The sequence below is a fragment of the Bos mutus genome, chromosome 9, assembly GCF_027580195.1.
Source record: "Bos mutus isolate GX-2022 chromosome 9, NWIPB_WYAK_1.1, whole genome shotgun sequence".
Classification (NCBI taxonomy): domain Eukaryota; kingdom Metazoa; phylum Chordata; class Mammalia; order Artiodactyla; family Bovidae; genus Bos; species Bos mutus.
The window spans coordinates 101,650,251-101,672,304 of NC_091625.1; the positions used below are offsets into that span (position 1 = coordinate 101,650,251).

Genomic DNA, 22,054 nt, shown 5'->3' on the forward strand with positions numbered 1-22,054 from the left:
GGGGGCGGGGTGGTAAAGCTTCTGTCCCCAACGTGGGAGACTTGGGTTCAATCCCTTAGTCGGGAAGATCCCCTGGAAAAGGGAATGGCAGCCCATGCCAGGATTCTTGCCTGGAGAGGCCCATGGACAGAGGAGCCTGGCAGACCACAGTCCATGGGGTCACAAGGAGTCGGACACGACTGAGCGACTAAGCACAGCATACAGTAAGCAGAGTGGCTCAGTTTATATCTGTACCTGTGTCTCTTGTTTTTCAAATTCCCATTTAGGTAGTTACATAATACTGAGCAGAGTTCCCTGTTCCGTACAGTGGGTCCTTGTTGGTTATCTATGTTAAATATAGCCGTGTGCACGTGGGTTTGTTCATAACCTATGCACATTTCCCAAGTTCCTCTTTTCCCTTTTAAATTCTTCTTCCTCCTAGGGGGGAAAGCTTGTCTTCTCTGCGGGGCTGGGACTCCCTTCTTTCTGGTTCCACAGATCCTGCCCTGGAGGAGCTGCCTCTCCACGCCAGTTAGTAGGAGGGTCCCCGGGACTCAACACAGTCTCACCTCAAAGGGTAAAGCACTCCCCACTTGGCTGTGATGTTAATTTACCAAATAGCCCCTGGGCTTTGTCCTGGATGAACTGTTCACATTTCCTGGCAGGCTTTCAGACTGGAAACTGTTTATATAAATCGCACGACCTAGGGTGGACCTCTTGCTCTTTAGGTCCATCAGCACATCATGCAAATGAGCCCCAGCATCTTATTGAAGTAGTGTTGAGAGCTCACAGATTTTTAACGTGGGAAGTTTTTGCTTTTCCAAAGAAAGTATTTATTTCTTTGGCTGCGCCGTGGCTTTGTTGCCTCATGTGGGGCCTTGCGTTGCGGCTCACAGACTCTAGCTGTGGGGCGGCGCTTAGCACGTGGAATCTCAGCTCCCAGATCAGGGATGGAGCCAGCGTCCCCTGCACTGCAAGGCAGATTCTTAACCACTGGACCACGAGGACAGTCCCAACATGGGGACGCTTGTAGAGAGAGAAAACAGATGGGTCTGAGCTTCTCAAGGATGGCATGTAGTTTGGAATCACTTTGAAGCAGAAGGAATTTGGGGGCAGAGGACACTGGAGGACGGCTCAGGCCCCCTGAGTCCCACCCAGGAGCAGCCCCGGGGTGGGTGGGAAGGCCACCGTCCGGGACTGGAGCCCGTCAGAGACCAGGGCCAGACCCGCTGCAGGCTGGCTCCCGCCTGGCACAGAGGAGGTGCTCGAGGGGCAGTGGTCCCTCAGGGGGCGCCCCCTCCAGCCCTGGGCTCCCCCGATGGGCGGCCCAGCACCTGTGTCCGGGAAGGGAAGGCGCTCCAGGCCCCTCGTCTCCGGGTGCTGCCTCCTGGCGCTGCTCTTGTCGGCGTGCTGAACCCCACTCGCTGCCCTTCGGGATCCTCAGCAAAGTCAAGTCTATTTTTCCTGTTTTAGGCAGGCTGGGGCCGGGGTGATACTGAGCCACAAAAGGACATACCTTACCACCCTCTCGCCAAATAAGACTGTCGAAGGGGACATCAGGGGGAACTGGTGGGTTAGAGGGTGTGTGACACCCATGTCCCTCGATCTGGCGGTGACCTGGCTCTTGACCTCAGCCAGGAGCTGGCATGGCGGGCAGCCCTTCCAGCAGCTTCCGCCTGCAGGAGCAGGGTCTCAGAGGAGGCGGTGGCGGCGGTGGGGTGAGGAGCAGGGGTGCGATGGAGGGGCGGGAAGGACACGGTCCCCTCCTCTCCCTCGGGCATTAGTCGTCCAGGTCAGGGACCGCTCAGGATGTCACGGGGAGGGTTCTTTTCAGAGGAGCGTGCAGGACACCGTGTCAGTGGAGAACCTCAAGACCCACCAGAGCAAGACAAGTCAGGACCCAGAGAGACTGTCCTTCCAAAGGATTGTTGTGAGACAGGGAAGAGCATTTTTGGGATGGCGGGGTCCTGGGGCCGTGAGGTCGTCCAGCCTCTCAGTCAGATGGAGAAAGGCTCTGCTTCTGCAGGTCGGGGGTAGGGGGGGGCAGGGATGAGCAGAAACTGGGCAGGGAAGAAGCCCGCGAGGTCCAGGGAGAGGGTCCCGCTCTGTTCCGACAATTCCCAGGAGGAACAGAAAGGGGGCCGGGGCCATGCCACAGGGTGGCCGAGGCCTGGGGCGAGCCGGGCTCTGGGGTCCACAGCACGGAGACCCTGACCGATGCTCGGTCAGCACCCAGCCGAGGGACGGGGGCTGTGCGTGGGCAGCGTGGTCGGCTTAGCATGAGATGGGAGGGCACAGGCTCGGAAGGAGGGAACACGTGACTCCACCCGGCCTTGCTCTCTGTTGGTCTTTGCTGTAAAACCTTGCAAAGACCAGGGAAGCCAGGCATGCTGCAGTCCCCGGGGTCGCCGAGAGTTGGACATGACTTAGCTATTGAACAACAGTAGCACTTTGCTCTCAGTCTTTTTATGAAACGATTTCCTGAGACTTGGATCATAACGACTCACTACATGATGGTGAACACGTCTATGATTCTAGAATATTTTTTCTTTAACTTTTTTGCTGATTTCTTAAAGCCACTTATACTGAAAAACGAGCTCCCCTAGTGGCTCATCGAAATGCTCTTCCTCACACCCATCCCTAGATCCAGCGACACGCACTCGGGAGGCTTCTCACCTGCCACCTCCTAATGGTCACGTGTCCTGCTGTTTAGGGTCTTGTGTGCTTTTAAGTTGAGAGATAATTGACATCTGCCATTGTATTAGTTCCAGGTGCCTGACATGGTGATCTGATATTTACATATATTGTGAAATGAACCATAAGTCTAGCTAGCATCCATCACCACACAAGATGTTTTTGATCCCAGAGGATACAACACCGTGTGTGTGTGTGTGTGTGTGTGTTAGTTGCTCAGTCGTGTCCGATTCTTTGCAACCCCATGGACTGTGGCCCACCAGGCTCCTCTGTCCATGGGATTCTCCAGGCAAGAATCCTGGAGTAGGTTGCCATTTCCTTCTCCAGGGGATCATCCCTACCCAGGAACTGAACCCCCATCTCCTGCACTGTAGGCGGCTTCTTTACCACTAATCCACCTGGGTTTTTATCCTCCCAAAACTCGAGTTTATTGAGCACTTTCTCCACTCCTGGGCTCCCCTGGGGGCTCAGAGGGTGAAGCGTCTGCCTGCAATGTGGGAGGCCTGGGTTTGATCCCTGGGTTGGAAAAATCCCCTGGAGGAGGAAATGGCAACCCACTCTAGTACTCTTGCCTGGAGAATCCCATGGACAGAGGAGCCTGGTGGGCTGCAGCCTGTGGGGTCCCAAAGAGTCAGAGACGCCTAAGCGGCCCACTCACTGCTCAGCCCCACTCCAGGCGCTGTCCTCCCTGCCAGTCTCGTGAGCCATGCCTGCTGCCCCGTGGCCATCTGGGGCTGCGCACCGCAGCCTTCACTGCGCAGAGGAGGGCCTGGGGCTGCGGAGGGTCAGAACCTGGCTGTGGCGCTCAGCTTTCAGGCGAACAGGGAGGGGGCTCCAGAGGTTCCGTCCACCGTGCTCAATGGCCTTTCTAAACCCTCGTACGTCTTTCCGGGCAGCACACGATACCGCCCTGCTCCCAGAGGTCGCTGGCCCGGAGAAGCCATGTTTGAGCGCGATGTCATTGCCACACCTTGAAAGGCAGCTCAGAGCTGTTCTTGCAGGGATAACCCCACCCAGGCCCCTCCCTTCTCATCAGCTCTACTGCTGCTCCAGGGAGTCATATGATCGTTTTATAACCTACAGGATATAGATGGTTAACCATCTGTATTTGGGCAAATAGGCGTTCCTTTTACATAGGAAGTGGTAATTCAGCAATTTGCTTCTGGTTAATCCTGGCCCCTCACTGCTTTTTTCTTAATGACCATTAGAAAGTGCGTCTGGCGAGAGGTCACAGAGGGGATGCCTGCGCCTGTGTGAGGGCCGTGTAGCGGAACCGTGCGCTCCGGACCACGGCCTCTTGGAGGTGAGCCTGCTAAGCCCCTTTCAAAAACATCTTTTCTTCTCTGATCCTGCGTCTGAGGAATATTAGACATGGATCTGCTTGCCTCTTGAGGATTCCAGGATGCTGGCGTGCTGTCTGTGTTTACACTTGATAAAGCACGCTCACTTCCACACGTGCAGCGTCCTTGCACTTTGAGGACTAGTGCTGTGGGGGAAGCTTGCTTTCCCCCTAAACGTACAGCAAGTGATTTCATCCTGTCTCGCACTAGAGCTTGGGCAGTTTGGTCATTGCCTCATAATGTGACATCCGTGGGGCATCGGTCTGGGGAGAAATGTAGTTCTTTACTTAGATAAGGCCACAAAGAGTTTGGAAAGCCAAACCTGAGCTAAAAATGTGTTGGAGGTGATGAGAAAGGTGATTTAGGACAAAGTTCGAGTGAGGGTCTTGAATAGTTGGAGGTTGATTGGGAAGGAGCTTGTCAGGCAGTCATTTAAGAGAAATTGATGCGGTGGAAATTTTTATGAGACTCAGCACAACGCAGGAAAAGCTCTGATAATGGCTGCAAAGCCCACAGTGACGAGGGAGGTAGCGTCTCATGACTATAAAAGGGTGCATGGGGGTCTTTAAGACAGTCTCCACCGATTCCTCCAAAGCCCAGGTAGTTGCAGAAAACAGATATTGTAGTGATCAGCACTGGAAAGAAACCAGTGCCAAGTCTGAATTAGTCACTAGTTCTTGAAATGATTAGAGGTGTAACATTAATTACTGTAAATGAAAAAGAAAAGGTAAAATGAGCTTTTGAAGAAGCAAAAGGAACCAGAAGGGAAAAAAAAATACAAACCTATATTCAACTCACTGGAAAAAACCTTCTGGCTTCTTTCTTAACCACGTTTATGCAAAAGCAGAAGGAAGCCAGCCTAGAGTTTCAGCTCCACTGACATTCATCTAAAAAAGGATAAAACGCTGTGTGCCTGTGAGTCAAGTGAGTTAAGACAGCAGTGGCATGGCATTGAATGCCTACCTCTGTGGTATGTAAGGCTCTGATGTCTATAATGTTTTAAAGTAAGGACATTATTTAAGACCTTGTGGGAACTGTATAGTCCTTCAGTAAGACCGGCTGGAGACAAGGTGAATTAGAGTGAGCGGCAGGCTCCTCATTTGTAAAGCGGGCATGCTGTTGTTTAGTCACTAAGTCACATCTGACTCTTTGCGACCCCACGAACTATAGCCTCCCAGGCTCCTCTGTCCATGGAATCCTCCAGGCAAGCATACTGGAGTGTGTTACCATTCCTTTCTCCAGGGCAGAGAGTGAACCTGTGGCTCCCACATTGGCAGGCGGATTCTTCCCCATTGAGCCACGAGGAAAGCCTGTAAAGTGGGTGTAAGTCATCTGAAAGGGATGTTGAGAGACTTAGCACGGTCATAAACATACAGCAGGGATCCCAACGCCCACTGTGTGATTAGAGCATAAAGCGTGCACACCCGCCCTCCAGCCTCAGCAAACATGCACATGCGTGTACACAGGCCTACACACACACACATGCCTCCACGCGTGCACACTGCACACACGCACATATACATGCCACACACACGTAACACACAGCGCACACATGTAACACATAACACACGCCTCCATGTGTGCACACATCACACACACATACACACACACATGTAACACATAATACACATGCCTCCATGTGTGCACACAGCACACACACATTATACACACACCACACACATGTAACACATAACACACATGCCTCCATGTGTGCACACAGCACACACGCACATATACACACCACACACACATGTAACACACAGCACACACATGTAACGCATAACACACATGCCTCCATGTGCGCACACATCACACACACAATATACACACGCCACACACACATGTAACACACAACACACACATGCCTCCATGTGTGCACACACATACACATGCCACACACATGTAACACATAACACACACATGCCTCCATGTGAGCACACAGCACACACACATCATACACACGCCACACATGTAACACATAACACACATGCCTCCATGTGTGCACACACACACATGACACACACATGTAACACATAACACACATGCCTCCACGTGTGCACACAGCACACACATTATACACACATGTAACATAGAACACACATGCCTCCATGTGTGTACACAGCACACACACATTATACACACGCCACACACACATGTAACGCACAACACACACATGCCTCCATGTGTGCACACACACATACACACGCCACACACACATGTAACACATAACACACATACACATGCCCATACACGCAATGTAACATCCACACGCGCGCGCAGAGTTATGTACCCACATGTATGCTCGAGCATGTGCGTACTCACCATGTACACAGTGTACACACGTGTACACACACATACACCTTTTGTTCCTGTTCCTTGTCTTGGGGGCATCACTATTATGAGAATAAGCACAGATTGAAAACCGTCTGCTTTAATTTTAGCAAACGGTTAAACTTGTTTAATCTGTTTAAATGAAAACTTTAAGGTTTCCTTGCTGATAATACTTTGATAAATGTTAATGCTTCTGCATATTTAATTTTCATGGGTAGAGTCTGCCTTGGTCAAAGGGACCAAAGGCTGAGGGTGGCCTATTGCCCACCCCTCCTGCTTTTCCAGCCGCCTCCCCTCCACCCCCTCGACACCTCCCTCCCCTCTACTCCCTCCCCTCTTCCCCTCTCTACACTCTACTCGTCTCCTCCCTCCTCCCCCTCCTCCCCTCCTCCCTCCCCCCCCCCTCCCTCCCCTCCTCCCTCCCCTCCCTCCTCCCCTCCTACTCCCTCTCCTCCTCCCCCTCCTCTGCTCTCCCCCCCTCCTCCTCCTCCCCTCCTTCCCCCTCCCCTCCTCCCCCCTGCTTCCCCTCCCCTCCTCCCCCCTGCTTCCCCTCCCCCCTCCCCTCCCCCCCTCCCCCTTTCCCCTCCTCCCCTCTACTCCTCTCCTCCCCTCCCCTCCTCCCCTCCCTGTCGGACTACAGTTCACAGGGTCACAAAGAGTCAGACACGACTGAAGCCTCTTAGCAGCATGCAGTATAAAGACTGCACGTGATCAGGAAGGCAGAGGAGAGCATAGACATGAGGAGGATGCCAAGAAAGATACAAAAAGACTGAAGAAAGATCCTGAAGATGAAACACACAATGTGTAAAGTGAGATCACACACACAGGTGACTTCCCTGCTGGTCCAGGGGTTACGGCTCTGATTCTACATTTAGAAATTGAAATTGAAAACAAATTATAATAGCATCAGAAAACATGAAATCAAATATTTATGGACACATCCCCCCCTCCTCCCCCCTCCCCTCCCCTCTCCCTCTCCCCCTCCCCTCCTCCTCCTCCTCTCCTCCCCTCCTCCCCTCTCCTCTCCAGTATCCTGCTCCCCTTTGCCCCACCCGCTTCTGGCCCCAGCAAAGAGCCGACCAGTAATCCATCTCCCTGCGAGCCCGTCCTCGGTTACCTGGCCCCAGCGAAGACGCTGCCTGCTGAGGGCCTGAGCCATTCTGTGTCCTTGTCCTCTACCTGTGAGCAGGTTTCCAAAGCCCTCAGAGTCCCGAGAAGAGGCCTCTGTGCAATGGAGGCCCCGGGGGGCGGCGGGGGCAGCCTCTGGTAGGCTTGAGAGCAGCTGGGCCGGGGGAAGGGCCACGGCCCTCTGCACTGCTGTTCTAATCTGAGGACACGTGCCGTGAGGTGTTCTTTGCATTCCTGAGCGAGGCAGTCAGTTAGCTGCTCGTTTCGGAGGTGCCTTCTTTAGTACACGGTACCTAATTACAGCGGTCCAAGGCAGCCATGTTGCTTAATCGTGATGAAATGTAAATTAGCATTGTGAACACCATGTTAAAGATGTTGGTCTAATTAAGTAGCGCTAAGGTTTCCCCGAGTCATCGCGGTGTGACAACTGAAGGCAGAGGCTCGCTCCCCAAGGCTCCATTCAGTCTTGGGTTCTGGCACATCTACTTGTCATTTATGGCCTCAAACCTTCAGTGCAAAAGTCGTGCAAAGGTTCAGCTTGTTGCTGTGTGCCTCTGCCAAAGGAAGAGAAGCCATTCGATGGCCTGAGTTTTAGAAACATGAGTTCTGTGTGTCCGCGATGAGAAGTGACTCCGCCGGGGCTGGTGCAGGGCCTGTTCGCCGTCCCCTTCCTGCAGTCTCTGAGGGTGCATCTACTCCTGGCCGCAGCCTGGCATGGAGACCAGCTGATACCGAAGGGGAGGCCTCCCTTGCCTTGGGGATGTCCTCCCAGCACTGGTCCGAGCTCCGACCAGTGCTGGCAGCTTGTGGCTAGGCGGCTCGTGGGCCTGACGTTTATGCTTGTCTCGGAAGGAAGGGAGGGAGGGCGGAAGCAGGGAAGGAAGGACTCCTCTCCGTCAGCTTTTTCCAAAGGGCGACACAGGTTCTGAGGAGCCCCTGGGGATAAACGATGACGCGGACGTTCCAGAAGGAGGAGGCAGGAGGCGGCAGCTCCCAAAACTAACCCCAGAGCTTCTCTTCCCGGCCCATCCTCACCCCTGCTTTCTGTGAAGCCAGAGCATCTCCCAGGGACTCACTGATCTAAGCTCACTGACTTACATGCTGATCTAAACTCCAGCGCTATAGCTGTTAGAGGCTGGACTCCCCGACGAAGCCACGGCGCTCACACAAACGTGCATTAGAGTCACTGGAGGCGCTGTGAAGGGGGGTGAGTGGTCGCCACTGCCCTGCGCGGGCTCTCGAGCTCATCTGATGCCCACCTGCCCTGATGGCTCAAAAGACAGGTGAGCACGGGCTCCTGTTGTGAGCAGGACATGTGAAAGCACCATCCCCAGGCGCCCGTGTCTTTACCCGCTCACTGCCCGGTTGGAAGCTGTCTTTCCCCCGCCCCACACCCTCGGTGGACAGGGCTCCAGCAGCCCCAGCTCCAGGCTTACTGGTGGCGAAGCGTCCGGGGCACACGGGGCTGTTTGCCTCAGAGATCCTCAGCCAGACCCTCCCCTCACAAAGGTGCCTCGCAAGGTTCCAGCCCGTCCTGCCCCCACGGCCCCCAGCTGGAGAGGAGAGGGGCACCCGCTCTAACCCTTTCCTCTCCAAAGAGCACTCCACCAGAGACTCTGATTGGGCAGGTCTGACCTGGCTCACACGCGCCTGAGCAGTGACCACTGCGCCTGACCTGGGCTTCGCTGGCCCCCAAGGCAGCTCATGCCCAGCTTGCCAAACCGTTCAAATAATCTTCCTGACGTTTGGTCAGTTATTTGGATGCCATCTCTACTCATTGGCCGCCTTCTCACCCTTTGCAGGAGCGGGTAAGCCTAGACCCTCTCAAATGGCCTCCCTGCAGGGGGCCAGTGATCTCGCCCCTCCCTGGCCCCGTCTTTGCAGAGGAGCCCCCGGTCTGCTGCACGGGGTCTCTCTGCACCATCACGGCCGCTTGGCTTCCCTTGCTTCTGGCCAGCAGTGTTTCCCACAGCACAACTCTAAATTCCTCTGTAAGTCTGACCGCTGTAGACTCGACGACGCTATCCCGCACCCTGTCTTAAACCTTACAGCAATCTGGCCCAAGAATGGAGCGTCAGTTACTTTTAACATTTATTGAGCATTATTTCACTTTTCTATTTTGGTTGTGACAGATTTCCACATGTCTGTTTTATTCTCTGTTCATTAAAGCAGGTACAGAAATGTCTCCTTTTAAACATCTTAATGTTTTTACCAATTTTCATAAGAACAACAGAGAGTCCGTCTGTTACAAAGGACAGAATCATTCTCCAAAAAGCTGACTGTTGCTCCTCAAGATCTGAGGTCATTACCTGAGGGGAAAGAAAGGCGCTTTGCCCGACGTGGTGACGCTGATGCCCATCTGTCACCAGCACGATTCCGTCACAGAGCTGACGTGATTTTGTAATGAGGGCAGTGGTCTGGGGCAGGCTGAACCATTTCCAGGTACTGCTCGTGCCTGGTGCACACGAGGACTCGAAAGCCGTGTTTCCAAGAACACCGAGCTTCACCACAAGAGTGATGCATCCGTCATCGTCCACGTTTGAATAATGCTTATTCCCAACAGCTGTATAACACTATCCCTGAAAGATAGGGGATTTACAGATGCGGGTTACTGTGGTGCATTCTGCCGTTTTAATCAGAAAAAAAGAGTCAATCAAAGGAAATTAAAATAATGTCTCAAGGTTTCCCGGGTGGTGCCGTGGTTATGAAGCCCCTGCCAATGCAGGAGATGTGGGTGCCATCCCGGGGTCAGGAAGATCCCCTGGAGGAGGACATGCAGCCCCCTCCAGTACTCTTGCCTGGAGAATCCCTTGGGCAGAGGAGCCTGGCGGGCTACAGTCCATGGGGTCGCAAAGAGTCGGACACAACTGAGCGACTGAGCATGCCCTTCACTGACTCACTCAGGAACAGACGTGATTCCGGCCTGGCTTCTGAAGTCTCTTCTGAGAGTGTCCCCCGTGTGGCCTGAAGGTCTGGAGCTTATTTTCGGTGCATCCTTGCATGCTCAGCGTCAGCAGCCGTTGCACAATCATTGATTGAACTATTATCATCGTTAATAACAGATCGATAGCATTATTATCTATCACAGTGCAGTTGAAAAGTAGTTTCCCTGAGTGGGGGTCCAGCTGGGCCCAGTGCCCTGGGTCCTCCCTGGCTGCGTTTCAGCGGGGCTGCCCCCCTTGTCTCCACACGGGACGAGGAGCTGACCCCGCCCCACCCAGGCGCCCACCCAGGGCCCATGTCGACGCTCCAGGTCTGGCCTCCCCCCGGGCCCCCAGGCCCCACGGCCCCCCGCAGCACGGGGTCTCCGCTCCTGCTCTGCCCCAGCCCCTCCCCCTCAACCTGTCCCTCTTCCTCCTTCTGGGGTCATCTCTACCCCTTCCCCCGCACGGACCCTCCACAACCCGCTCGGTCCTCATGGGGACCTGTCGCCAGCATCAGTGCGTTGATACGGGACCCCGTGCACTTGTTTTTACGCCGCTTGAGGCACGGATGGCAGCAGTAAATGCCCCCAGACTGAAAGCAGCCTTCAGTGGGCTTTGCCAGCGGCCATCATCCTGATGGGGCGCGTCTCGGGCACCTCAGAAAGGCCCCCCGGGCCATTCCGGCAGCCCCTTCACCCCACTCCCCACCCACGGCCGTCACCGACTCGGCTTCCACCACTGTCGTCCGGCCTCTTCTAGAATTCCGTATAATCGAAACAACGCAGAACCTGGGCATACAGGTTTAAGTTCTTCACCCAGAAAAATGCCCTGGCGCTGCGGGCGCTCAGCAGCCCCTGGCTGCCCGTGGACTGGGGCCCAGTGTGTGTCTGGGGCGCCAGCCGATGGGCACCGGGGTTCTTTCCAGCCCGGGCCCTGAGAACAAGCCTGTGACTGCGTGTCTTCCACTTTCATTGTCCTGGGTGAACGCAGGGCTCAGCTGCGGTTCAAGTGGTGAGTGTGTGCGTGTGTGACCCGAGAGGCCCGGCCCTGTGTTCTCAGAGCCGGTCTCTGCGTCACGGCCCCACTGCTTGGGGGGATGCCCTTGGCCGGCTCTTCCACATTGTCGCTTGCCCTTTTGATTTCAGCCAGTCTGGTGAGCGTGACATGACCGCTCACTGCGGTTTTAACTTGCATCTCCCTGAGAACTAAGGGCTCGGTGTGCCTTTGGGTATGCTTTTTGCCGTCTGTGTGTTTTCTTTGGTGACTCGACTTAACATCTTTCACCTGATTCTTTCTGAGTCCTCACTGAGTTGTAAGTGTTTGAAGATGTCGGCTGCAGTGAAGAGATACAAATTTACATTTTTTTTCCCCATTCAAGGTCTTTTCATTTTCTGAAGTCTTTCAAAGCGGCAGAAGTCTTAAATTCTGATGAGTTACAATTTATCAGTTCTGAGCCATCTATATGAGATCTCCTCCATCCCCAAGGGCATGACAACTTTCTGCGATGCTTTCTTCTGGGTGTTCTGTGCTTCTAGCTCTCACATAGAGAGCTGTAACCTGTGCTGATTTTTTTTTTTTTTTTTTTTTTTTGCCTGTGGTGTGAGATAAGGGGTACAGATCAACTTTCATACAAGAATATCCAGCTGTGCTGGCTCTATTTACTGAACGGACTGTTGTTCCTCCTGAATTACCTTTGATCCTTTAGTAAAAACTGAGTCTCTTTTCTGCTCTGCTGCTTCATGGATCTGTTCTCTTATAGCACCCGACTGTCATAACTACTGCAACTTCGTAGCAAGTCTGGAGTTCGGGTACTGTAAGTCCTACATGTTTGTTCTCTCTTTCAAAGTTGCTTAGGCTATTTTAAATCCCTTGAGTTTCTTTATCATTTTAAATTTACCTTGTCGATTTCTACAAACACCCCTGCCACCGTTTTCACTTGGGTTTGTTTGTCTCTGTAGATCAATTTGGAGTGAACTGACCTTTGAACAATATTGAATTGTTTGATCATAAATATATATCTCCATTAATTTAGATTATTTAATTTCTCTCTGTGTTGTTTTATAGTTTTAAGGGTATGGATAAGGGGGGAATGTGTCCATAAACATCTGATTTCATGTTTTCTGATGCTATTATAATTTGTTTTTCAATTTCAATTTCTAAATGTTGCTGGAATATAGAATCACAATTGTTTTGTGCATGTCAACAGAGTTCAGTCTGATGTTAATCCCCATCGGTGTGTTTTTTTTTTTTTTCGCACCTGAGGGGTATTATGGATCTTAGTTCCCTGACCAGGGATCGAACCTGAGCCCCCTGCAGTGGGAGCACAGAGTCGTAACCCCTGGCCCAGCAGGGCAGTCAGCAGTCTGTGTGATCTCATTTTACACATTGCGTATTTCATCACGATTTTTCTTTAGTCTCTCTTTACCTTTCCTGGCATCCTCATCGTGTCTACACTCTCCTCTGCCTTCCGGATCACGTGCAGGGTTTATCGTGCATGCGTGCCAAGAGGCTTCAGTCGTGTCCGACTCTTTGTGACCCTGTGAACTGTAGCCCGCCAGGCTCCTCTGTCCACAGGATTCTCCAGGCAAGAACACGGGAGCAGGTTGTCCTGCCCTCCTCCAGGGGATCTTCCTGACCCAGGGATCGAGCTTGTGTCTCTGATGTCTCCTCCTTTGGCAGGCGGGTTCTTTACAATTAGTGCCGCTTCAGGAACCTCACTATATTTATACTAGCATCAGACCACGGGGCTGCAGAGAGTCAGACACGACTGAGTGGCTAGCAGACTCATGTATGGTGTATTTATAGCAGGTGCTGGGGCTTCTGTTTCGCTACTTCCATCATCTCTGCCATTTTTCTGTCTGCTTGTGTAGCTCACGGGTCACTTTCCCGTCATTCTGAATGTCTGTGCCTTAGATCAATTTGAGCTGCAATAACAAATTACTACAGGCCGACTGGCTTCCACAACAAACGTTTTACTTCTCTCAGTTCTGGGGGTTGGGAAGCCCAAGGTCAGGGCCCCAGCGGATCCAGGGCTGATGAAAGCCTGCTTCCTGGTTTGCATCTTCTCACGGAGTCCGCACAGGACGGCGAGCAGAGAGGAAGTGGGCTGTCATACGCGGCGCTTCTTATGAGGGCGCTGATCCCCCCGGGGGCGCGGGCAGGGGCCTTGCACGTCCACGCGCCGTCACCCTGGGGATTTGGCTTCAGCGTGTGAACCTTGGGGAGCTGCAAGCATTCAGTCTACAGCGCTCTAGACATCTTGTTGGGTACCTGACATTATGAATTTTACATGTTGAAGGCTGAACTTGGTCGTATATCTTTAATTTGGGGATTCCTTCATTCTGAAGGTAGCTGTATGATTGGAATCAGATGGCTCATCTGAGACTTTCTCTCAGGCTCTGTCCTGGCAGGTCTGGAGAGGCATTTATCTTAACCCGGCTTATCTTAACCCCGTTACTCCTGAGACGGTTCCCTTCTGAGGGTGCTCCCAGGGTCCTGGGACTTGGAAGGTCGTGGTCGCTGCTAATGCCGAAACCCAGCCTCTGTTCACTGCAGCCGAATAAAAGAGAATAAAACTCTGCAGAGACAGAGTTTTGGGTGAAGCAGAAAAGAGCAGCTTTGATTGTTTTGCCGGGCAAAGGGGCCACAGGGGCTTGAGCCCTCAAGCCGGTGCCCTCCCTTGAGAGAGGAGAAAAGGGTCTCACAGTCCAGGGAAATCGGGCTGCAGATGAGGGTGCTGGTGTGTAATCTTCACCTCAGCAAAGTTTCAGAATCGTCCCACCTGGCATCCAGCTGTCAGCCGTCAGAGGCTCTGCTGGTCCTAGAGGCTGTTGCTCTCTGACCTTTCTGGAACGAAGGATGCTCCAAAGGAAAGGGCCGTGAGGGAGTGTTTTCTTGAAGAAGTAAACAGCAGGGGCAGAGTATAGTTCTAACCAGAAAATAATCACTTTCGAAGGGCAGTTCAGCAAAGAGAGGGAAAAAAAAATCTGTGAGACAGAGTGTTGGGCTGGGCTAAACGCTGAGGTTTAATGTGGTGGGGGCCGTCAGCCGGTGTCTGTCACAGCCCCGCCCTGCCCTCAGGAGGCCTGTCTCCAGCCTGTGAGGTGTCTGTGGGTGGCCCTGCGCCCTTTCTGAGGGCTCTTCCTTGGCTGTGCTCCCCTTCCTCTCAGGACAGCTCTGCGGCCCCTGTCTCTCTGTGTATAGGGCCGTCTCTCCTCTGCCCGTCTCCCTGGATTCTGACCCCTGTGTCCTCAGCGCCGTGAGGAGGCTGTTCTCTGGGCCCTGCTCTACACACGGAAACTGCTCCCACTGAGAACCAGGGGACCTCACAGAGCTCAGACCACAGTCCCCATCCATCACCCAGTGTCTGAAAACTGTGATTTGATACATTTTGTGGGCATTTTTGGTTGCTTGATGCAGTACAGTGCACTTGGTCTCTGCTAATCCCTCGTGGCCGGAAGCACAAATCTTGAGGTCATATTTCGACTGATACATTTAATCTGGCGATCTGATGGATGCTTATCTCCTCATATGCTTCTGCAACACAGAAGCTCTGATTGCGCGTCTTCCGCAGGCGGCTGTAAAAGTGCAGAGGTGAGCCAAGCGTCCCTGCGATCTTTCGTCCAGAGCGGGAACCAGGCAGAGTGGAGTCTCGGCCCCGGGCAGCAGCAAGGGAGTGGGTTTAGGCCATCTGGTGTGTGGTCAGGAAGCCGCAGTGGGAGAGTCATGTGACACAAGAAGCGTGTGCAGGAAGTCCTCTAGGGTGACCTCTGCGTACCCGGGATCCCTCCCCCGGTATCGGTGTGGCCTCCACAGCTGAGGACGGGCCTGGCACAGCCAATGGGCTCGGGGCAGGGGCCTCCTTCTCCGTCTCAGCATCCAAGCCTGGCATTTCTGTTCTTCCTGGCCTCCTGGGCCGACGGCGCGGGGGAGCTGCAGGAGAAGAGGGAACGCTCGTTTCACAGGAGTCTCAGACTTCCAGGCCAGGGTTTTGTCCGTGGCGGGCTGACAAAGCAGAGCGCTGCACCACACCAGGTAAAGAGGGATGAGGGAGTGTGGGAAGAGCGCCGAGTCCTCCTTTCCCCTCTGCCTGTTTGTTTCAAAGTGAGGGATTTCACAGGCCTTCCTGCAAGGCCCAGCTCCAGCCTGCACCTGCCTCCCGGTGAGCTCCTTGAGCTTGGAGCCCTGCGGCTCCCTATTGGCATTCCCAGCACATCCTCAGCGCCATCGGGGTTGTTTAGTGGTGGTCAAGCCGACCCGGCCAGGCTGGGGCTTCACAAACACCCAGGGCTCAGCATTCCTCTTCAGCCAGAGTGGTCACCTGCCAGAGATTGGTTCTCCAGGGCCCCAGAGTGTGCTGCCCACGGAGCCTTCCCTAACCACACCGGCCTGAGCCTTCCTCCCTGAGGCCTGGTTTCTGAAGATGAGGGTGTGTTTGCCCCAGCAGATCAGTGGTTGCTAGCGAGAGTGTATTTTGGACACATCTGTGGCTCCTAAATCCCTTCAGTCGTGTCTGACTCTTTGTGACCCTAGGGACTGTAGCCTGCCAGTCTCCTATGTCCATGGGACTCTCCAGGCAAGAATACTGGAGTGCCTTGCCATGCCCTCCTCCAGGGGATCTTCCTGACCCAGGGATCAAACCCAGGTCTCTTGTGTCTCCTGCATTGGCAGGCGGGCTCTTTACCACCAGCGCCACCTGGGAAGCCATGCAGTCTTTAATAGTATATATAATATTTTCAAGCAAGGACTATAAACTATAAGTATCCTAGCAACATCTGCACTTCCACAGGTTTTGTTCAGTGGCATCTTGTTGACTGCGATTAAACTGAATTCTTCAAAAATATTCTTCTGCGGAGTGAACCTGTGGTTTCGCTGGTATTACCCGTTTTTACACTCCAGATGGGGGATCGGCCAGCACAGCCCACGGCCTGCGGCTGGCCTGCCCTCTTGTCCACGCAGCACAGCCCACGGCCTGCGGCTGGCCTGCCCTCTCGTCCACGCAGCACAGCCCACGGCCTGCGGCTGGCCTGCCCTCTCGTCCACGCAGCACAGCCCACGGCCTGCAGCTGGCCTGCCCTTTCGTCCACGCAGCTGTCGGAAGCTGCTTTCAGGCTCTGCCAGCAGACCTGAGCAGTGGTGTCAGAGACTACACGGCCTACGGATTCCGGAATATTTACCGTCTGGCCTTCCATGGAAAGAGGTTACTGACACCAGTTCTAAATGAGTATTTCTGTATAAAATAGCATGCTGTGCACTCTTGTGTTGAAATGGGAAGAATTCTATTTCCTAAACTCTCTGGCTCTCCAAGAATACTCAACTGTGGTGCGTTCTGCTTTCGTTCTTCCTTAGGTTCACGTCCCTCCTGTTCTCTCCACTGTGAGCCCAAGGAGGTAAAAAGTCCACTCCCTTCTAGCCCAGGCCCAGCCTTTCTGCCCAGATCCAGCTCCAGGATGAGAGTGGTGAGTATCCTTTTTACTTTGCCTGGGAGGGTAATACCGTCAATTTGCTCCTAGAAGATTACACTGCAGCTGACTCTATCTTTGTTCACTTTCCAGGAACCAATGAATTCCACCAACATCTACGATTCAAATGAGGACTACTTTGGATTAGCTAACAGTTCAGATTACTTACTGGATGACGACAGCTTTCTGTGTTCCTTGCAGGAGGTCAGAAGTTTCTCTGGGCTCTTTGTGCCGGTCGCTTACTCCTTGATATGCGTCTGCGGCCTCCTGGGCAATATTCTGGTGGTGGTCACCTTTGCCTTTTATAAGAAAGCCAAGTCCATGACGGACGTTTATCTCTTGAACATGGCCGTGGCGGACATCCTGTTTGTCCTCACCCTCCCATTCTGGGCGGTCAACCACGCCACCGGCGAGTGGATTTTCAGCAACGCCATGTGCAAACTGACCCGGGGCATCTACGCCATCAACTTCAACTGCGGCATGCTGCTGCTGACCTGCATCAGCCTGGACCGCTACATCGCCATCGTGCAGGCCACCAAGTCCTTCCGGCTCCGCTCCAGAACCCTGGCTCACCACAAGCTGATCTGCCTGGCCGTGTGGGCAGTGTCCATCCTGATCTCCAGCTCGACCTTCACGTTCAACCAGAAGTACAAGCTGCAGGGCGGCGACGTCTGCGAGCCCCGGTACCACGCCGTGTCCGAGCCCATCCGCTGGAAGCTGCTGATGCTGGGGCTGCAGCTGCTCTTCGGCTTCTTCATCCCGCTGGTGTTCATGATCTTCTGCTACGCGTTCATCGTCAAGACCTTAGTCCAGGCGCAGAACTCGAAGCGGCACAGGGCCATCCGCGTCATCATCGCAGTGGTCCTCGTGTTCCTGGCCTGCCAGATCCCACACAACATGGTGCTCCTCGTGACCGCCGTCAACCTGGGCCGGACGGGCCGCTCATGCGGCAGCGAGAAGCTGCTGGGCTACGCCAAGAACGTCACCGAGGTGCTGGCCTTCCTGCACTGCTGCCTCAACCCCGCGCTCTACGCTTTCATCGGCCAGAAGTTTCGGAGCTACTTTCTGAAGATCATGAAGGACCTGTGGTGCGTGAGGAAGAAGCAGAAGGCTCCGGGCTTCTCCTGCTCCCGGCTGCACTCGGACACCTTCACCTCCCGGCAGAACAGCGAGACCGCGGACAACGACAACCCGTCTTCCTTCACCATGTGACCCCGCCCCCGGCCCTTCACCATGTGACCCCGCCCCCCCCCTCCGGCCCTTCACCATGTGACCCCGCCCCCGGCCCAGCGCAGACAGGACAGAGATGCGTGGGGAGCGTGGAAACGAAGCAAAAGCCAGTGGGGTTGCTCCTGCAGGATCAGGGCCGCGGGTGCTCCGGGTGCCGGGGGGTTCCCACGGGCAGCACCCCCAACTCATCCGACCGGGGATGCCGTCTGCCCCTGTCCCTGATGGCTAGCATTCCACAAAGCAGGCTTTGGGAAGCGCTGGATGACAATGAACTGCTTATAAGCGCAAACACTTTCAGGAATATTCACAAAGAAGCCTTTAACCACAGTTTGTTCTGGTCATTGCAAAACATCCCATGGCTTAAAAGCAAAACAAAACAGGAACAATCGAAAACCCTCACATAACTCATTTAGGCAAAAGAGTAAACGTTTTTCCGTTGCCATGGTTACTGTTGGTCATCACAGCAGCAAAATGGGCTGGCTTGAGCTTTATCTCATTTCCTTGTGACACACTCAGCTTGCATGAGATTGTGAAAGGGCAGAAGAAAAAACAAGCTCAGAGACCTAAGAGGTGGCCGCGTAAGTGCTGGTGACGCTGGTCCCCAGGGGTCAGGCGGCTGCGGTCGTCACAGGACGTCAGGAAGCACAGCGTGCTGCGTTTCTCTCCACGACGGCAATCCTCTAAAAATCAGTTAGACGAAGGTGCTTAATAAATACTTGTTTAACAAAACATAATAAAATTGGGGCTTCTAGTACAGTTAAGAATGAAAGTTACTCAGTCGTGTCCGACTCTTTGTGACCCCCATGGACTGCACAGTCCATGGAATTCTCCAGGCCAGAATACTGGCGTGGGTAGCCTTTCCCTTCCCCAGGGCATCTTCCCAACCCAGGAATCGAACTGGGGTTTCCTGCATTGCAGACGGATTCTTTACCAACTGAGCTACCAGGGAAATGCCAGTTTGAGTTGGTTGTTTAAATTTTTTAAAAAATTAGTTTTTAAAAATTTAATTGTTTAGAATACTTTTAAAGAAAGAACCGGGAAATTGCCGAGACAATGATGAAAGGGCTTTTGTTTCTCCCATCGTGGTGTTAAAGACAGGTGTGTGGAGTCTGGTCGTGACGAGCTTCAAATTAGCTGGCAGAGAGCAAGGGTCATGTTGGTTTCTGCTGCTGTAAAGTGGTTTTACCTGAAGCCTGAGGTTAACTACAGAATAACAACTCTCTTTGACTTCATAGAAAGTTCATAGAACTCAAGTTTTTGAAAGTGTTTTAATGTTTTGGCCACCCGATACAAAAAGCTGACTCATTGGAAAAGACCCTGATGCTGGGAAAGACTGAAGGCAGGAGGAGAAGGGGATGACAGAGAATGAAATGGTTGGATGGCAGCACCGACTTGATGGGCATAAGTCTGAGCAAGCTCTGGGAGTTGGTGATGGACAGGGAGGCCTGGCGTGCTGCAGTCCGTGGGGTCACAAAGAGTCGGACACGACAGTGACTGAACACCACCACCACCAACAAAGGGGAAAAGTATCAGCACATCTCATGGAAGCACAGATGTGGGAATTCTGTGGTGACACAGTGCTTAGGACTCTGTTTTCACTGCTGAGGACCTTGGTTTGATCCCTGATAGGGGAACCAAGACTCCCCAAGCTGCATGGCCACACCATAAACAACCTCCCTGCCCTCCTCCCCTGAAAAGCCTGTATTAGAAAGATCCCGACATGAACTGCAAAGATACTGACATGGTTAATGCTGACCAGCATGTTATTAGAAAGATCCCGACATGAACTGCAAAGATACTGACATGGTTAATGCTGACCAGCATGTTATTTGAAAGTTTCTCCTCTTCTTGCAAGCCTCAGCTGTGTCTCTGTATGCATTTCGATGGGATTTCTTAAGATCCAAAGTTTGTGTTTTCAAAACACGGTTTTGGTTTTGCAAAATAAAACTGCTCTGTGGGTGAAGTAGGGATCGCCTTCCGGTCTCAGGGCTCTGACTGGAGACCCAGGTGTTTAGTGGTCCCATGTCTTTCAAACCTGTTAGCATGTGACTCTAGAAATCAAAGCAGAGGAGGCATCACTCAGATGCTTCTTTCGGTTTGACCAGAGCCCTGATGCGATCTGGGGAAGTGTGCTTCTAACCCACACAGAAGCTTGCACAGCTCCTCTGCACCTGGCCCCAGAGGGGTGAAGCTTGCCTCTCTATGCAGTAACCCTTCTCAGATTTCAGCCATAATGAATAAAGATGTTTTGCAAACATGCTATGTACTTTGTTTCATTGAATGGGATCCTTTTTCTTGCTGCCTTGGGCGTCAGAACAGGTGTGTCAACAGCCACTGGGTGCTCAGAGGTGGACACCCCTGGTCGACCCCGGACTATCACACCTCTGCTCTACATTAGATGATCCCAGACTGGTCTTCAATGGCGCCCGGGTCTTCTTCTCTCCTATTTCTCGTGTCTTCTCTCACGGTCAGGTCTGGCTGGACCTTGAGTGTGTGGTTTCTGCCCCTCCTCTGAGTCTTTAGAAACACTGTTCCACCGTGTTTGGGGATCAGCTGCCTGTACTTGGAGGGACAGCGGGTTCGTGCCTGCCAAGCTGTTAGTGATAAATTAATCACATGGACATGCATGATTTCTTGCAAATGCATATGTATGTGTTTTTAATATATACTGACCAGAAGATAATTTTTCTTGGTTTCTGTTACGAAGTAAATGAGATGGTCTTGATCAATTGCTTCTGGATAACCGAGATTTGCACATATATACGTATGTATATGTATATATGATATATTAGCAAAGGTGAAAATTCAGGGCTGAAGTGTTATCCTCCAAACTGTACACTGATTTTCTTCTGATGACGAGAGGCTAGCTCTTAAATGAGGCCAGGAAAGTACAATATTTTAAAATCTTGGTCAGATTTCCACCAGCGTGCCAGTCCTAGGCATTCCGGGGCATCAGGACAGAGTCAGGTCTAAATGAACACAGTGTGTGTGCGTGTACAGTCTACCGGTGTGTCTCGTAGGGAGGCCTGCCGAAACAAAGGGTCACAGGCCAAGCCGCTCGACCAGCAGAAGCTCGCTTCTCAGTGTCTGAGGCCCTGGTGCGGCAGAGCTGGTTCTTCCCGAGGCCTCTTGCTGGCTTGCAGATGGCCATCTCACTCCTATGTGCTCATAGGCTGTGCTCCTAGTGGGTGGAGTGTGTGTTCTAATCTCTTATAGGGACACCAGTCACATAAGGCCGCATAAGTCACATTAGGCCACCCTAACAGTATTGTGTTTAACTTAATCAGCTTGTAAAGATCCTCTCTCCAAATCTGGGCTTCCTAGGCGGCGTTAGTGGTAAAGGACCTGCTTGCCAATGAAGGAGACATAAGAGACGCAGGTTCGATCCCTGGGTTGGGAAGATCCCCTGGAGGAGGGTATGGCAACCCACTCCAGTATTCTTCCCTGGGAAATCCCATGGACAGAGGAGCCTGGCGGGCTACAGTTCGTGGGGTCACAAAGAGTCAGACACGACTGAAGCGACTTAGCAGGAAGGCGCTCCAGACATGGTTGTGTTCTGAGGAAGAGGGGTCAGGACCCCAGTGTGTTAATCTGGGGATCACAAGTCCAGCTGGCCCATAACGACTAGGTTTCTGGAGGCAGAGCGGCTCTTTGTATCCGAGTTGATCTCAAGCCTGAGGACTCATTTCCGGGTGGTGCCCTCCTCCCTGGTAAGGGCGTCCCGGGCAGTCGTTCCCGCTGTGGGCTTCAGTCCTCAGCTGTGCTCCCCACTGGATGCGGACAATGACGATGCTGTGGTCCTGGGCGGACACCCCTGCCCATTGAACTGCACTGACGCTCCCGCTGCAGACGGGCCTCCCCTGGGAGCCTCCGCTGGTCACCTGCCCCCTCCATCCTGCCCCAGGGGAGGGGGTGGTCCTGCTTCCCCAGCCCCGTAAGGGGCATTCCCCCAAACCCGGGCCACTTC

General features: G+C 53.2%; 1 protein-coding gene across 3 annotated transcripts in view; it reads left to right on the forward strand.

Annotated features, from left to right (window-relative positions):
- The window catches only part of CCR6 (C-C motif chemokine receptor 6), a 30,521-nt gene extending 10,194 nt beyond the window's left edge, over window positions 1-20,327 (forward strand). The window contains exons 1-3 of one of the 3 annotated variants that reach the window (XM_070377031.1): window positions 3,876-3,976; window positions 16,745-16,854; window positions 16,951-20,327. In XM_070377031.1, the coding sequence (XP_070233132.1) occupies window positions 16,846-16,854; window positions 16,951-18,069 (1,128 nt within the window). In that variant the 5' untranslated portion in view covers window positions 3,876-3,976; window positions 16,745-16,845 and the 3' untranslated portion in view covers window positions 18,070-20,327. Of the gene's footprint in view, window positions 1-3,875; window positions 3,977-10,892; window positions 15,431-16,744; window positions 16,855-16,950 lie in introns of those variants that run through there. The other 2 variants (XM_070377029.1, XM_070377030.1) reach the window with 2 other exon arrangements.
- Window positions 20,328-22,054: the final 1,727 nt, after the last annotated feature.